This window comes from Thunnus albacares, chromosome 8 (assembly GCF_914725855.1).
Source record: "Thunnus albacares chromosome 8, fThuAlb1.1, whole genome shotgun sequence".
In the NCBI taxonomy this organism is placed as follows: Eukaryota; Metazoa; Chordata; class Actinopteri; order Scombriformes; family Scombridae; genus Thunnus; species Thunnus albacares.
This window is the reverse complement of record NC_058113.1, coordinates 29775730-29793996: the sequence shown is the minus strand read 5'-3', so window position 1 is coordinate 29793996 and position 18267 is coordinate 29775730. Positions and strand designations below refer to the sequence as shown.

Genomic DNA, 18267 nt, shown 5'->3' with positions numbered 1-18267 from the left:
TTTTTTTTTTTTTTTTCCGGCTTTGTTTAAGTTGTGAAAGCTGTCAATCAAATCCTGCTGCGGGCCAAACAGTCACCAGTATTTTATTTTCCTCTGCGGTTGCATCTAATGCCGATGATAAAAGATGAGTCACCAAAAACCGTCAGGAACGAGTTAACCGTGCGTTCGTATGACATCATGTGAACACTCCTCTTGGTTTGTTTGCAACAAGTCGTGAACGTGACATGAACCAGAACTAAAAGCGCAATAATTGATCATTGCATCATTTTTTTTTTCCTTGGTGTGGCCCAACTGAACTGATTACCAGGTGTGAAAGAGTCATCAGATATTGATTTATACCACGAAATGTAAAACAAAAATGTCAATAACTATTTTAATAAGCTTTTGATTACAATTCGCATGGAATAATTCATTCGAACAAAAGAATTCAGTAAAAAGATACAATTCTGGTGATAGTCAATCATTTTAAATTATCACCCAGTTCTTCATGTGACCGCAGCATGAAAAAGTAAAAAAAACCCCAGATTCAAGCACCAGCTGTTAAGATTAGATTTTGACTGAGGAGCTTCCTCAACATCTGTGACACTCTCAAGACACTTCTTCATCAGACCACCCAAAGGGACCCATCTACGGCACCCAATCACCGGGGAGGTCTCCAGAAGAGGTCCTGTCCGCTAAACGTAATGGCCCGTAATTAATTTAAGAGGTGGCTGAGACCATGGCCCACACACACTGTAATTGATCTATCTGGAACAGTGTAACGCAACCATTAGCAGAAATAGCTGCGCTAATAGTGCTATATGTGGAGCTCCGTCCCAGGTGTAATGAGAGCAATTTGTCACCTCTGGCTCCAGCAGGTGACAGCATGGCAGAAGGTCCTGCACGGCTCTGCGCGACGTCCGTTATGAATCTTAATACTTTGTCAGGGCTGAAGTCAATGAGATCCTACCAGAGGAACTACTTTTTTTTTTTTTTTTTTTTTTTGAAGGAAAGTGGGAAGAAAACTCGCCTCAGCATCTTGTCTTTTTTTGGAAAAGTTTGTGGAAGGTTTGACCGATTTTAGGTTTCGAGAGCCAGTAAAAACATTTTCATATTCAAGCTGCTAATGCACAGAGCTGTCTAATGTATTAAAGGGGCTATGTGTGAGAAGTGTGAAGCAATTTACATGTATTAATCATTTTTTATTGCCAATGATTGAACGGATTGTAATGTTTCTTTAAAAGTGAGACCTTTCCCGACTTTCTCAGTTTCTTATAACAGCCTGTGGAGTGATTTCGACCGGCCCCCACCACCACAAAAAAAAAAAAAAGGTGCGATCTGACCAGAAACACCCAGCAGATATTGGCTCTCCAGCTCTGTTTCCCACCAGGTTGGCTGTGGTAGCTAGCCGCCTAACCGTGCCAGCTATCTCCGTTTCTGGCTACGGTGTCTCTTGTTTTTTCGGTGAGGTTGAGAAGGCCTCCGTCGACCACCGCCCATTTCACAATCATGCAGCCCCAGCGCATCGCTCCCCCCCCCCGGCCGCAGCGCGTAAACACGGTCGGTAAACAAAGTTGACGGTTCAGGTGGTTGATTAATGCATATTTTTGCAGGTTGGGTGATGCGTATTAGATCTGATAACGGGGTCCAGTGGGTGCGAGTATTAAAAAAAAAAAGCCTGACCCGTGCATCACTACTGGCCGGTGTGCAGCAGGAGTGTGTGTGTGTGTGTGTGTGTGTGTGTGTGTGTGTGTGTGTGTGTGTGTGTTTGTACAGTACAGCAGTGGGGAGGGGCTGACTGATTGGGATTGAGAGATGCTTTCTTGTATTTCTTGATTCTTTTATGTAATTATATGTAGTGTACGTGAGCACACGCACGAGCAACAGGACGCTGAACGCAGCTCACTCAACAGCCACCAGTGTAACTAATGAGAAGAAATTTCTGAAACTTACATATAGAAACTTTAAGTATTCAGTCTTTCCCCCCCCCCTAGAATTGGATTCTTAGCAGGATTCATATGCTTCATAAATTATTTTCCGGTGATTGCTATCAAACAGTTTTCATCAAAACCCAAAGACTGTATCAGACAATTTCACTCAACATGAACTTTTGATTTAAACGACACATTAGACGCCACACTAACTTTCCAATGACAGCGATACTCATGAAATTCTTTAATGAGTCGGGATGCATTAAAAGCACCATAAGCCTTGTCATTTACTCTGCAGTAATAAAAATAAATAAAGAAATGCAGTTTTTGGAACCATGTCATAATAAATATATAAAAGGCAGTTTGACTTTGTCCCTTTACAGACGGTTTCTTATGTAGCTTCTAATGTAAATCAGGATATCGCTTCAACTGTAGCACGTAGGTAAGGGGTTAAATTGGTTTTTTGCTACAAGTTTTGGGTGAAAAGATGAAATACAATCCAGAAGGTCCAGTTTTGAGTAATACATCCATGATTTTTTTTTTTTTTTACAGTTTTATGAGATGCCAGAGCACTATACAACAATTTATAATAATACTCTGAGACAGGAGTTTACAACTCTAGAAGCTTATAAAGACGGCTTCATTTCATCTTCATGTGGAGATGTAGGACTTGGCCGTTCACTTTACAATATGCACTTGCATATATTAGCCGACGAAGCACGTTGCGACATGACTTTGCATTTATTTTTATTATGCATCAAATGTTGAGATAGGTAAAAAATTTTGAGTTTTTTTGGCCGGAGCACTCACTCAGTGTGTCAGTTCAGTGGTCCAATTAAAATAAATGAAGAGGCTCGATTTTTTTATGACGTAGTGCTGATGTTACTTCAGCTTGAGGTTTGATTCAGTCCTCAGTCAGCGTTAGATGTGCTTCTAGAGGCAGAGATCTCCCCTCCTCCACCTTTTATAGGATGTGAAAGTGCTGAAGAGTAATTAGAAATCCTCATTCGCCAGGGGGGAGGAGGATAGTAGGGGTGGGCTTTTGAGCCACCGGGAGTCTCTTCACCAGACAGCACAGCAAGGTCCAGAGCTGAGCCAGACATTAGGCGTTTAAATCTTTAAACAGTCGATTCCAGACGAGCAGTTAAGGGTGAGGGGGGGGGGGGGTGGGGGGGGGGACGCACGGCTCCCCGTAGAGAGACTAATTTCAGATTGTGGTGTATTTCTAGCGGGGATTGCTAATTCAGCAGCAGCCCAGGTCAGATGGGAGGCTGGAGGGCACTTAATACACTACTTTACGGATCCAGAGTGCCGTGGCCTTGAGCTGAATCTTTAAAAAAAAAAAAAAAAAAAAAAAAAAAAAAAGAGAGGAAACGGCCTGGGAAGTCTCTGTGATGTGGAAAACAGTCTGGAGTCAGTATTGAGCAGGCTAATTTTATGTCTGCCTTGAGCATCCCTTTTTTTTTTTTTTTTTTTTTTTTTTTTAATCAAGCGCTTGCAGGGCATGTCCATCTGCTGACTGGCTGTCACTCTCTTATTTAATATACTGGACACCACCTCCCATTGTTTAAATTAAGGTATTTCTCCAGTGACTCAGTCACACTGTTTGAGTTGCAGAAGAGAAAAAAAAAAATGCAATTAAAATGCAGAAAAGGTTGATAATATATCACGCTCTTTTCTCTTTGCACCACTTCTCTCAGTTCATCTTATCTTGCAGTTTTTTTGTGCCATTTCATGCTGCACAAACTCATCTTTTATTATGCGTGAATACACCTGATTTGCATTGGATTGTATACTCGTATGTATAACGCCTGCAGTCACAGAGATTCTTTATTTTTGTCTTTTTTTAAACCACGTGATATCATTGTCTAATCTAAAAGGGCAGTTTTGCCAGTTGCAGGCACTTGAAAGACACTCGTGACAATGCAAACCTCGTCTTCTGTGACTTGTGAGACAGGTGAATGCCATTTGAATCTGTTGACCAGACAAGACAGACTTAACAAGCAGTTGGTTTTGATGTGTCTCCTTGTCCTCACTCGGCACCGTCTCCAGACGTGTCTGTTTAAAAAAAAAAAAAAAAAAAAAAAATGCTCACCAGAAGCCTTTTATTTAAATGAGTGTGACTTCTATGACACAACCATCTCATTTGCAACTTTAGATGCTATTTTTTTTCTCCTGCACATCCACCTCCCATAAGTCTGAATTAGCATACAGTGTATATACTCTTAGTTCTCAGCATAATAGGCCACATTAGAAACTCGGGTTAGTGTTTCTTAAACTGTAAAGGTTTTTTTAAGCTACTTTGTTTGTTGGGAATAAATGTTTAGCCCTGTTGCCCTACTTTCTCTTGACAAATGGTAAACTGACAACTGAGCTGTTTGACATATTGACAACTCAAAATGAATTATATTTACTGGAAACCTGCTGGAAGTTTATTATTTCTCACTGAACTCATTTCAGCTTAGTTTTAGAAAGTTGAAAGTTCTTACAAACCTGCAGAAATAAGCATGTAAGCTTGAAGTTTTATTCCTTGGTTTGGAAAAAAAATGTCATGACCAGGACCTCAAAGGGATATCTGTCATATGAAGGCTGTAGCTGGTATCTTCTGGTATCACGAGTACATGAACATGTTCTCTCTCTCTGTCATTCCTCCACACAGCCTCCTACCTCTACCCCAGCTTCCAGGGACTCATGTCGGACAACGACACCGTCCGTCTCGGCCTGGACTTCCAGAGGATGCTGAGGATCAACCACATGCTCTACATCGCTGCTCGGTCAGTCGTTCCCACCCACCTGATAGTTTACACAGGATCTGATGCAGCTCTCCTCGAACTCTTTTATTATTGATTCATATTTCAATAATTTCCTCAGTTAATTGTTGTAATTGAAATTCAAAAAGCACACAGGATGCTATAGCTCAGACTTTTATCCATGGAGCCTTTTGCATAGCTTGATCAGCAGCCAATAAAAACCCAGAATCACTTTAATCGGATGAAAGAATGCACGCAGCCTTTTGTTTCACCTTTTATTTTAAAGTAAGGCCAACTAAGCATAAGGTGAATTAAAAATTGCGAGTCAGACAGTCAGCAAAAGACAACAGTAAACACAATGTCAACAGAGATCATAAAAAAACACCACAAGCAAGAAGAAGAGACTGTAATAAAAACACGTGAAAGCGTTAATAAAGGAATTAATACTTTAACTGAGGAATGTTTGTGTAAGTGATGGAGCTTTGAAGTGAGTCATTTGGGAATCTAAACCTTCCAGAGGCTCAGTAGAAATCCCTTTTTTATTATTGTTGTGAGCAATTCACACCTGAATCTACCCAGAGTTAAAGTTTTATGACTGTGTAAGGCATCTCAGGCAGAACCTCCACACCGAGCCGCTTTCATGTTCACAGTTTTGGCAGCAGCGTTCCTCCATGTTTTTTTTTCTAGCGCATCTCTCAGCCTAATTACACGTTGCTCCACTCTTGATCAAGATGTCGTAGGTTAATTATCTAAATAGTACGAGGTTGTTCCTCCTCTGCCGGTTTTTCATTGTACAAAATAAATTCTGCTACAGTTTTTTTGGCTCCGTCCCAAACTGCAGTACTCTCACTGCCAAGAAGCCCCATCCAAAAAGGTATGGAAAATCTTAATGTACCTAAATGGACTTATATTTTTCCACAGCTGCATACAACAAAAGTGCACGCCTCGCTTCACAAAGTGATTCATACGGGTTGTGTCGATACTTGGGAAAAACTCTCGGTGTTGGAAAGTTGTTTTTTTTTTTTCTGAAGTTTAAAAAGCCAATAAACTTTTGCCTGGTAAATCCACCTTATACACTCGGCTTCAATCAATCCTATCGAGCCAAATAGAAGTATCTTTTTGGAAAGCATGTTTTGGTGAAATGGTTCAATCAGATCCCTTGTGGAGCTTTGAATTTACAAAAAACTTGAAGGCTGGGGAAAAAAAAAGAGAGAGATGAGGCCCCACTAATGGTGTCTTGACTCTTCATCTCTTGCAGGGACCATGTGTTTGCCATCAATCTCGCCTCTTCGTCTCAGCAGATAATCCCACAGCAGGTAGGAAAGTCTGTCCGGTTTCCACTGAAAAATCTCTACATAGTATCAAAATGTTGTATGTCGGTCCAACGTATAACCTTTCTTTCTACATGTGTAGCTTGTACCTGCCATCTGCTTTCACCACCGCACCGTAGTCTGTTGATTTCCTCTGCAAAAAAAATGCAAAAAAACTCACACATCCAGGATGAATTCTTATTCTAAGAGTCTGGCATTTAGGGAGTTTTTGATCCTCCTTGATCCTTTTTGAAATCAATACCAATAATCTGTAAGTTACCAGCAGGGATTTTAAATTACCCAGCCTTGACATTTCTCTGTGATTAAGGTTTTAAGGCTCTAGGATTCGGTGGTCATTAAATATATACGATAGGAGAATATGATCAAAATCTTTCACGTAACTGGGGGGGGGGGTGGGGTGGGGGTTTTGCATGTCAACAGTGATATTCTGGATAATATATCACTAGTAGTAGTAGACCTGTACCTGTTCTAAAGAGGGGTTAAATGCAAGGCAGTGCTCTCTAGACTTTAGATGGCAATTCTGTTCTGTTTTTCTTTTTTTTTTTTTAAAACCCCACACCGCCTGGTTTTACAGAAAATGTTTCTATCTCATTATTTTCCTTTCTAGCCTTTGCCTGTCTTTCCATTCAAGGATTAAGCAATCTCTCTTCTGTCATATATCCAATACAAGTGGAGCGGGGGGGGGAAGGGGGGGGGGGCTCTTGTGGCTTTTGAAGTGCCATGCTCCCTCCTATCTGAATCTCATTTGTCAAACATGATTGCACTTAAATAACAGCCCTCGGGGGCCTGGACTTTTTGTTTGTTTGTATTTAGATTAGCAGCAAACAGGGATATTCATTCTGATAAGGCCACCGCTCCATGTCGAAGAGATCTAAACTATTGATTTGGGTAGAGTGCGGTGCAGAAGAAATGGGGGAACTTCTGAGCACTACAATGTTAGTCCATCTTTTCCAGTTATGTTCTATGAGAACTTAGATATTGAATGTTTGTGTGCGATGCATTTTTTTAACCATTCACCCGAAACTCCGCCGCCTCCAGCGTGACAGCGAGGAACCGAGTGGAAAATTATTGAAGACTCTACCCCATATTCCGCCGTGACATTCTCGCTCCCCCCCCTATCCCCCCGTTATCCATCTGAGCTCGATCGTTAACGTGCGACCGCCTCGTATCACCAGGAAAATGGCGTTGAGCGTCCTCATCATCACAGATCCATTCCTTCACTCCTGACTCGTTTTTAAACCGGCTTCATTTCTCACACCGGGGCGATCATTCACATTCTCCCCTTCACTGATCTCCCCGGGCTTGGGTGGCCATAAGTAATTATTAGTAAACCAAATTGAGCGTGGACAAGGCAGAGCACTATTACCATAATGCTGACTCCTGCTGAATCATGTCAGATCTTCACAAAGTCGTGCCGGAGATGTTCTACGCGAATGGACCCTGGAGGGAAGAGTGCAGGCTTTAAAATCAGAGACGACAAGGAGGGTGTCACAGACTGCTCAGAAAATGATTGATACATTCTTCCTAATCACTCAGAAGACGCTTATTGATTGTAATATTTGTAGATCTTATGTGTTACATAATAATATGACCATCAAATAGACGGAGGATGTGTAAAACCAAGGCCTCCCATTAAAGGATAAAACAATATTCTGTTTCTTATTGTCAATAAATCCTATTAAAAGGATAAAAACAAGGAAGTGACAAATCTAACAAGTGTTGCATGTGTAGCTTGTTCCATAGAGGTCGTATGTTCTCAGTAGGAACCATTGGCCACCTTGAGGCTAAGAGCCAAAGACAAGTGAAGGAAGTCAGAATGGTTCGAGAAATGAACTAATTTCCTTTCATGGGACAAGAAAAATACAGAATAACACCAACCATATTCTTTAATGTGTTCATTATAGGCAGTGGAAACCAAATAATGTTGGTTTACTATGTTTCTATATATAAAGCAACAAGCCCTCCACAATTAAGTTCCTCTTCTTCAGCAGGAATACTGCCAGTTTCCTCATTTACCAGGTAGAGTGGATTCACCTGTCTCAGATTTAACTGCTAGATTTAAAGCCATCCGAGAAATTGGAAAGCCAGCAGAAGACGGGAGCACTTGGGGGCCTGTTGGACAAATTGTGTTTCGGGGACCTATGGCCCAACAGGACTGACCCCTCGACTCTAATGAGGCATCAAAATGTATCACACCACGGGGCGGCTTATTGTGAGCCTGCAGCTAAGAACATCTTGAGTCAAATTCACAACCTGCCTCCAGCTTTGTATAATACTTTTCAGCATCCGAGGCACAAGACTTTGACTTATTTTTTTTTCTATTTTGTGACATTGTTTTCATTTCTTTCATTCGATGGAGATAGAAGGACATGAAAAATAAAGGACATTTGAAAGTATTCATACAGAGAAGGTACAGTACTCTATATAATTAAATATCTCATTATTTACAAATGCAAATATCTTGGTCTCTTTATCCCCGTCAAGTGTCAACACAAATATGGACTCAGTGTCCTGAAAATGAATAAAAATATACATAACATTTACCTTCTATGCATTTAAAATGAGAAACAGAAAAAAAAAACAAATGTAGACTGTCTGGGGGAAAAAAAGCCTTGAGGTATATATTTGAAACTCTTTAGCTTTACAGGAGAAACTGGAATCAACTTTCAAAAGTGTCTGAAACCAGGACGTGTCTGAGCCGCATTCATGTTAAAACACGATGAGCCTGAAACATCAGAAGAGTTACCTCCAGGTCAGACTACAGACAAAAAGACAAAGACCAGATAAGGCTGCTGCTGCTGCTGCTGCTGCTGCTGCATTGCTACAGGAGCGAGTCTAGTCACATACTGTCGGGAGCCGCGGACAAAAGGGGATCTTCTGAACGGGTTCGAACTGAAACAGGGACTGTAGAGGAACGTCCTCAGTGGTATTGATGAGCTCTGAGAAAATTGGGGGTCAGTAAATTATCCGACCGCGGATGGGAGCGCATTAAGCCTTCAACTGCAGAGCTTGTTAACAAATTGATGGATCTTTTTTGGCTGGACTGCAGGGACCGGCCCTATAAACACAAATGTCTGTCCCTGAGTCACTGACTGAGTGGTGAAATTACACCATTGGTCGGATGAAGCTTGGGAAGTATCCCAGAATGCATTTCACACCAACTAGCAGCAATGACGCAGATTTTGAGCCAGGCTAAAAGCTGCTGTAGTTTTCTCCGTAGGACTGTTAATATGTCACTTTTATTAAGTTTCAACATTTTTTCAAGTGAGAAAGTAACCATTATATACCAGTAACACCAATAAATCTGCTGTGACATTTTCATAGATGTGAGGACGAGACCGGCCGGTCATCTCAGCTGCTAGCAGCTCGATTCCTGAGATGATCAGCCGGTCAACATCTGTTTCAGCTACATTACAGACTGAATAACATAATTTACTTCACCTCTCTGTCAATTAGGTTGTTTTTTTTTGTTAGAAAAGAGTGTTAGTGGAGCTTTGAGTTGAGATTATTTTATTCTAATTGCAGAACAATCGTGCTGCGTCCTCTCATCTTCGGATGTTTATACTACCGAGTCCAACTTGCCAAATGCGAAGTAGCAAGTAGTCTGAACTTGGCGTGCTTGGTATTGAGAAAAGACTCCGTGTCAAGTTGGCTTCAAAGCCCGGCGCAGTTCCTTGGGGGCTCGGTCGCCACTTCCTGTATCCGTCGTTTCAAATTAAAAGCCCTCTAGCGTTTCATACACGGTCCAGCCGTATATTAGGTTTTGACCTTGTCTTGTTCTGTAACGGCCCACTGGACACTTGATTGTGTGTGCGTGCAGGATGACTGCACAGCTTTTGCCCAGTAGGTTAGTTGAGGCTAATTAAGTGCTCCTCATATAGACAAGGAAGCGATGCAAATATCATTTATGGTTCTTTGATTCCTGTGTGTGTGTGTGTGTGTGTGTGTGTGTGTTCTCAGATCCAGACTTATCTCGCAGTGATTTTTATCACTGAGGAACCACAATCTTTAGCTGCCCTCCGCCGCAGGCATTCCTGATATTTCTCTATCTGTTTGTTTTTCTCCACGACAGTTTATTGAAGTTAATGAGATTTTCATCACAGCTGTCTCGTAATAGTACTTGACCGATTTGGAGCAAGAAAAGCTTTGGGATGGTGAGAAACAGCTTGTCTTTGAGCTGACAGTTTGCTGTCTGTTCGTTTTTTTTTTTCAGAAACTGACTTGGAAGACGAAGGATGTGGAGAAGTGCACTGTGAGAGGGAAAAACAGCGTGAGTATTATTTTCCAGACACTAACACACCTCCCTCTTTTTCTGTTTTTTTTTTTTTTGCTCTCGGTTTTATTTCTCTTTCCCCTCTCTCTCTCTTCCTTCGTTTCCTGCACAGTGAAGTTTTTTTGCAATAAGCGAAGGTGGTGTGTGCAAAAGTTGCTTATCAGAATCAGTGCCACGGCCGTCGGGGGACAAAATGTGGCTTTTTTTTTGCAACACATTTTCCTCCCCCAGAGCTACGTCGAAACCACAAGAATCAGCCTGGGGATTACGATAATGAGTGTAAAACAGAGAAAATGTGTGTGTCTGTGATTCAGCTGGTAAAACATATTGTATCCCTGCTTTGATTCTGTCGCTGGCGTGCCAGGAGCCAACACGGACCTTGTCCCTGATGTACAATATAACATCAAGCTGTTTTTCCTCCTGACAGGACGAATGTTACAACTACATCAAAGTGCTGGTGCCACGCAATGACGAGACTCTGTTCGCCTGCGGCACCAACGCCTTCAACCCCACCTGCCGTAACTATAAGGTAAGATACCGCGCTGCTGTTTTTTTTTTTTTTTATGCCTCCTGGCCTCAATTACAGATAAGGGATATTATCAGTTTCCCTATCATCTGTATCCATATTACAGCTGTTATGAGATACGTTCAGCCAGTTGTACCCCATTATTTAAGTCGCTAATGGAAATGACAAACCGCAGACGAAACTCGTATCATATTAACACCACGCCGGCTTTATTTGAAAGTGAAAGCGCCGTTACAGGGGATATCATGTCATAAACGCACACATAAACACAGGTCACAGACGCCGACGCGGAACAGATGTTTTATACATCAGCGAAAAAACGGGCGAAATGTAGCATGAAGTCACAGTTTTACACTTTCAGTCTGGGCCAGATGCACCGCGAGACGTGCAAACCTGCAGGGGTGTAGGCGGCGGAGCCTGAGTGATATCTGAATTTTGAGGCCGATATCGGTGTTTTGCAGCGAATATGCCCTTTAAGTTGTTTGATAAGGGTTGTGCTGAATATTTTACAGTGTTACAATTGAACAATAACATTTAAAAGGTCAGTTTTGACCAGTAAATATATCTTGAATAAGGCAAAAAAAAAAAAAGGTTAGAAACTTCATGTCGCAGTCTCAATACTCTCAATACTGCCAGTACACCGATAGAGATGGAGCATACATGTGATCGGTTACAAGAGCCCGAACAATAGACGACATAATGTTAACAGCACTTGGGGGGGGAAAAAGGACATCTACTATGAAAAAAAACCACCTACACAAACTCTGCTGCAAAGAAGGGGTCATACCGGGTCGAATGCAGCATTTGTCAGCTATAAAAGGAGTCTGGCAGGCAGCACTTCTGTTTGTGTTTTCAATGATGACGACTAAAGCTCTCTGAGCTCAAACTGCAGGTGCACATGTAAAAAAAAAAAAAAACTTTTAAAATGCATTAAAGGAGACAGACTAAACAGTCATGAGAATATTTGCAGAATTCAGAAAAAACTATATACAAAGAGGAGCTGCTGAAACTCTAATGTGCGGTATAATATACTTATTGACATATATGGAATCTGATGTGTTAAATCCTTGACTAGACATCAGGCAACCATCCATACAATCACATATCAGCAGCTGACCTGTTTCTCTGTGATTGTTTGTCATATTTGGTTTTTTTTCGCATGGCCAGTTGACTTCAAATGCTTTAATGCTGGTGGAATAACACGTCGGCTCAACAAGACAGAGGAAGCAATCTGGTGACAGGGACACGTGATACGCCAATGAAAGCAAACAATACAACAGCTTCTTTCACACTTCTGAAACAAACAGAGGGAGGAGACGGAACGAGAGGAAGGGAGTGAGAGGCGTGAAGACGATGGGGAATAGACAACAGAGTCAAGAGACGAAACAACAGCGGTAGAGCAGGCTCTCAGCTGTACCTCATCTTCATGGTTATTCCATCACTCTCGTCATAAATAACAGCGCACGGGGGGAGAGACGCCTGCTAAGTGAAAACATTATACTCTAGAAACACACGGATACCGCACAGATAGGGAGAAGCTCCCAAAGTTTGAAGTCTGTCGAATAAAACCCGTCATGACGTCGTGATGGAGCCTCACAGGTGACATCACAGGTTCGGACTGTGATTCACAGCAGGCTATTAGGGGAGGATGGAGTTCAGGGCCTACAGCACAGACTGTAAATCTAACAGCGTGGGGGGAGACTGAAGCCCAAAGGGAAGCTGAATAACTCCAGATTTTACATTTCAGTGGATTTTTTTTTTTTTTTCAAGCTTACAGACCTATAAATTTATTCTCTGGTCAGTATCAAGGAGGTCAGGATAGGCGAGGACTGTAGTCTGTCAAGTACAGAGCGAAATTAGGAAATCATTTAAAGGTTTAGACAGTGAGAGGATGTATTAACACAAGCATGGTTCCCACTATGGATAGGAAAAATAAAAGTTCTGTACTGATGGTCGTCAACGAAGCAGGTAGCTCCGGGTCTGAAACCAACGCAGAAGTGAATTAAACCTGCATTCTCTCTAATAACCAGCAGGAGGCGACTCCACCGGCTCCAAAAAAGAAGTCTGATTGTATGGATGTTGAAAAGACATGAAAAAGTGCATTTTGCATGATATGTAACCTTTTTAATTGAGCTTTAGAGGTGCAAGTTGGTGTATTTTTGAACTTGAGACAGAAGCAGGCTAGCTGTTTCTGCCTGCTTCCTGCCTTTATGCTAAGCTAAGCTAAGCTAAGCTAAGCTAAGCTAACGGCCTCCTGACTCCAGCTTCATACAATGTGACATGAGTGATATCAAGACGCTGTGATATCTAACTCACAGCAAGAAAACAAATAGATTTATTTCCTCGAATGTTGAACTATTCAATTCAAGTGACAGAATTTTGTTAAATAACAAACTCACTGCCTTAAATTATTACTTTTTAGGGTCAAATCATTTTCTCGGGTGTCGTAACGGACGTATACAGTATCATTAATCATCTACACAGTGTGTCTGAGAGTTCATACACAGAGTGAGGTTCGTGTAAATTGTTTAGAAGAACTGCATACTGACCTAAATGCACACGTCATCCACTCCCTTTGCTAGAGAGCAGCTGATTTACTCTTTCATCGAAAAATACACATCTACACATTTTTTCTCTCTGTAGCCCCCCAGCTGTGACCCACCCTCCCCTCCCCTCTTCCCTCCCCTCCTCCCTCCCCACCACCTCGTCTCCCTCGTCTCCCTCGTCTCTCTCTCCCCTGTCTGGAAAAAAAAAGTACAAGAGATGACTATCCAGACAGCTGGGGAGAGAGGGAGGAAGTGTAAATCATATCAAGGAATCTGTCTCTGGGACTCCACAAAAAAAATCTGTGGAGGACAAGAGGGGATTGAGTGAGAGGCGTGTGTGTGTGTGTGTGTGTGTGTGTGTGTGTGTGTGTGTTAGTCTAAGACATGAATAGATGCCCAGCCATGAACACGCAGCTTCACTGACCAGACTGCTGAGACAGCTGGTCTGTAGACAACAGAGAGGGCTGTCTTCAACACTCGTTTGCGATACAACAAAACCTTGAAGCGTCAAATCCATCTGTCTTCATCTGCCCACTGGGGTAACGATCCCGCAGTCACCGGCACCAGCTTTGTTGAATCCTTCACTTCTCTCTCTCTCTCTCCGACATCTGAGGTCTGTTTCTGCGATTAACAGACTGCTGTTTCACTTCAAATCATGTCACTCCGCAAGGAAAAGAAGTTTGCTCAATATTGTCGATTTTCTAATCAGATTAGAAACAGAATTTAATTTTATTTGAAGAACACACATCTTGTGATTACTGATTAGAGACTGAATGGGTTTTTTTCGTAACCGTGTTTATTTCTGTTTCTGTGGACACAACCTTGATTATATTATGTGTTCTCACTTGTCACTTAAAGCTACATGACTTTTCTAGGTACAAGAATACTTAACAAACAAGCTCTCTGGTTAGCAGAATACATGTATATGGAAAAAATATTACTTCTTACCCTTTTTGCAACTACCACAATAAAAAAGAATCTGAATTGGTGGATGTCCCATTGATATAATAAAATGTACATGTGGGACTAAAATCTGAGTGAATACCCTGCTGTCATGTGTTCTCTTGGTCACATGTTTCTTCTTCTTCTTTTGGACATGTTTCATATTTTGCTTCTCCTCATGTATCTGCTTCATGTGGTAAAAAGCAAACCTGGAAAAGCACTTAGTCATTGCCACTTCCTGAACTTATCCATTTTTTGTGTGTGTGTGTGTGTGAAAAGTATTTTTTTTTCCACTAAATCTGACCAAAGCTCATAACAAGAAGTGGAAACAATAAAAAAAACAACAACACACAATTGCTCCACATATTTGAAATTATTTCTACAACAACACAAACAAGCATCTGAACAATAAGTGAACTCTTAAAACCTCAGAGTGGTGATATTTAGGACAGAGCTGTTGAGTAAGATTGCATCAGGTTCAAGGGGTGTAGTGGAGAGTAAACATGTCCCCCCCAACTCTTTGCAAAAATCTGACATGTTTTTTCTACAAATCCCTCAGAGAATTTATGCAGAGTTTATGTGCCAAAGTCCTATTGTAAGGTTTGGAATTGAATTATTTTCTCCTCCACAGGAACATCGTATTGTCATAAGCACACAGAGCGACCATTAACCAACCACCCACTTGGGCAAGGTTGAAACGAAAACAAACGAATCCCCGGCTGCACCGACATTGTCACACAAAAAAAAATTGACTCGTCCCTCCTGCGGGACACACGGAGGTAGAAACAGCGGTGGTCGGACAGGACACACATCAGATCAGACGGCATTTAAAACATGCGGCATCAGAATACTAATCAGCCGAACATCACTTCTCGTTTGCTACTAAAGTTTGCGACCACTGTTGTTAAATCTCAACCAAATATAATGAAAACAGCTGCTTTTTGTTTTACACACTTTAGTTTATGAGACAAACTAGCGGTTTTGAGCTCTGTAGTTAAACTCTACTTGATTTAGTGAAATAGTGAACTTCATGAACCCTATGAAGAAGAAATTTAGATCTTTTTTTTTGTGTGCGTGTGTAAGGGATGATGATGCATTGATGTATTCTGTTAATAAAGTAAGAAATTTTAATGGGAGCAGATGACGGTATTATGAGTCCTTCGGGAGATCCAATTGACATTTCATGTTGTATTAGTAATTGTTGTTTCCAGCCCACATGGACTTAATGACACCAGCGGTACTGGTGCAGCGGGTGAAACAACATGACTTGTTACATAAAACATTACATTGCAAACAAAGAACTTTGTCTCCTCTCTTAGGTTCAACAAATAAACATCTGCAAGGCTACGCATGTGATTTAGATTTGCTTTCTTTCCTTACACATAGAGAACAATTTGCACTGAAAAACATACAAAATAAAGACGTTCGTACAAAATTTCCCCCCCAATTAAAAACCCGTCTTGTGATCTTCTGTTCAGACGTGTTCACAAGTTTGTTAAAAAAGTCCAATCATCTCATGTTTACGGCTGACATTTGGAGATTCTCATCTCATATTGCAGCTAAATAAACAGGACAGGACAGACACAATATTATGACCAACATGTACAAACTGCCAACAGTAATAACAAGATTAGTGATAATCCTCATTTGAAATAATTAACTCTATGCAATATTATTATTTTTTTAATTTACCGCTGCAGCCCTGATTAGGGGGTTTGCAGTGAAGGTACAGAATGAGTTTTCTGACAGAATAACAAACACGTGTCAGAAGACACAGCATCACATAAACCGAGCCGTGTGTTAATAGACTTAACATTGTGTGTGTGTGTGTGTGTGTGTGTGTGTGTGTGTGTGTGTGTGTCCTTGTTGATACAGCGCGTTGAAGCTGCTCTGCATGCATTCGACCTCCAGTCCCTACACACACACACACACACACACACACACACACACACACATACGTATACACACCGCTGGGATTTGTTTATTGTTGTATCTGAGGTTTACAACCTTGTTAACAGCAGGTCGGAAAATAGCAGCTAAATATCTGCGGCTGAGAGATAAACTGTCTTCTCTGGTCCTGACAGCAGGACTCCCAACTTCACACACATCTTTTATGGAGCTGACACACATACAATACATCAAATAAGAAACTAATCTTTATAATGCATGTGTTTGCTTTTCATTATCACTGATTCGGTGTGTGCATCCTTCGCATTCAACCGCAATACTTATTATATTTAAGACTTTTGTAGGTTTGAGGCAGATTGATTTTTTTTTTTTTTTTGCAGTCGGAGAGGCGGCGACCTTGTGGGTTTACAGGTGTAAACCGTAAAGCTGTTGTTGTTGTTGTTGTGTTTACAGTCGTAACTCTGTCTTTTATGTCCCAATTTTTCTGTTGGGTTAGCGTTACAGTCGGTCTCATGAAGGTTGTTTTTGTTTTTTTTTCAGATGTCGACACTGGAGCAGGAAGGGGAGGAGGTGGTGGGACAGGCTCGCTGCCCCTTCGAGTCCCGCCAGTCCAACGTCGGACTTTTTGCAGGTGAATAAAGCAGAACGACAAAACAAACATTACAGGTTCAACTCCTACTGGGGCTGATCGTAAAGTTTCAGCATTATTCACTTTCTATAATTTAGATTCAGAATTCACCGCAGTTCACACTTTATATTGGTTTGAAAATTAAACTGGTGTTTCTCACCAGTAAAAGCAAACTGGATCATTATACTGGACCATAAACACCTTTTCTAAGTCAAATGAAGCTAATTTACCTTTTCAGTCTCTACAGGTGATGCATCAGGTCATGCAGTCTTGTGTAATTGTTTGAAAATACAGTCAGTCTTGAATTAAGGACAGAATAAAATGTGTGTATATTACACATCATCAATCATATACTGTATGATTATAAGTAAAGGACTTTTTGAATATGAATAAAAATAAGAAATACTTTATTAATCCTGAGGGGAATCGAAGTGTCACATCATCCAGCAAAAATCACAAAATAAAATAAATAGTTAAATACAAAAGGTTATTATACATTGTGCAGTAATTATATATGTAGTATATAATAAAATGATAGTTGTGAGACAGATAAAAATAGTTATTATCCATCATGCAATGATTTTATACATAGTATATAATGAAATATGATAAAAAAAATAAAATTAAGAATAGATTTATAATTATTAAAAGGTGTGCCATAGAAACATTGTTATTATTATAGATTGTGCAGAACTATAATAATAATTACGTATTACAGTTGTTAACCAGTTATCAGTTATTTGTGTGAAGAGGGAAATCATATGACGTTCTGCAGCAGAGAGTCGACGGCCGCCAGCAGAAACGACCTTCTGTGTCTCTCAGTGGAACGTTTGGTAGTTTACTAGTGTTTTTAGCAGGATTTAGCTCGTTGAATACAAATTACTTTTATGCCATATTTCATGCTGAGCATTTTCAAATGCATGCTTATACAGTTTAAGTATTTGGTTTCCTTTTATTTTATTTTTTATTTAACCAAGTAAAATCTCATTAAGGTCAGCAACCTCCTGGACATCAAAGCACCATTACCAGTGTCAGACAGGACAATAAATCATTAATTTTCATATGTTGTGAAAAGCAATCAGCAGACCGTTGTGATCCATCACAGTGACCCATCAAGTCTGCATTCAGTTTCAGTCAATGTTACATTATTAAGCAGTAATGCTGTTTAAATGCAGATTGATTCGAAAGCTCTGACATTATTTCATAATAATGACAATGTAACTTTTGACAAACAAGACTTGCTCAAGTTGTGTAATCCATTACAGTATAAATAAAGTTTCAAGAGCCTGTTTTGATTTTCTTGCTGGATGGGAATGAATAGAAATGAATAGAAATGGATGGATGCCTGAAATGGAAAACAAACTTTCTAAAACACAGCAGCATGGTTGTCAAGATCATTTGCTATGATGTTAAATACACATAAATTGTAGTGAATGTGCTTAAACATGCAAAA

The 18267-nt window shown here is 40.7% G+C and overlaps 1 protein-coding gene across 5 annotated transcripts in view; it reads left to right on the top strand.

The window, feature by feature from the left end:
* Window positions 1-18267, top strand: part of sema6e (sema domain, transmembrane domain (TM), and cytoplasmic domain, (semaphorin) 6E) — a 166112-nt gene that overhangs the window by 96381 nt on the left and 51464 nt on the right. For all 5 annotated transcript variants that reach the window (XM_044358190.1, XM_044358193.1, XM_044358192.1 and 2 more), the window contains 5 exons: window positions 4570-4684; window positions 5919-5976; window positions 10205-10261; window positions 10692-10793; window positions 16727-16817. In XM_044358190.1, coding sequence (XP_044214125.1) covers window positions 4570-4684; window positions 5919-5976; window positions 10205-10261; window positions 10692-10793; window positions 16727-16817 — 423 coding nt within the window. The remainder of the gene's footprint in view (window positions 1-4569; window positions 4685-5918; window positions 5977-10204; window positions 10262-10691; window positions 10794-16726; window positions 16818-18267) is intronic.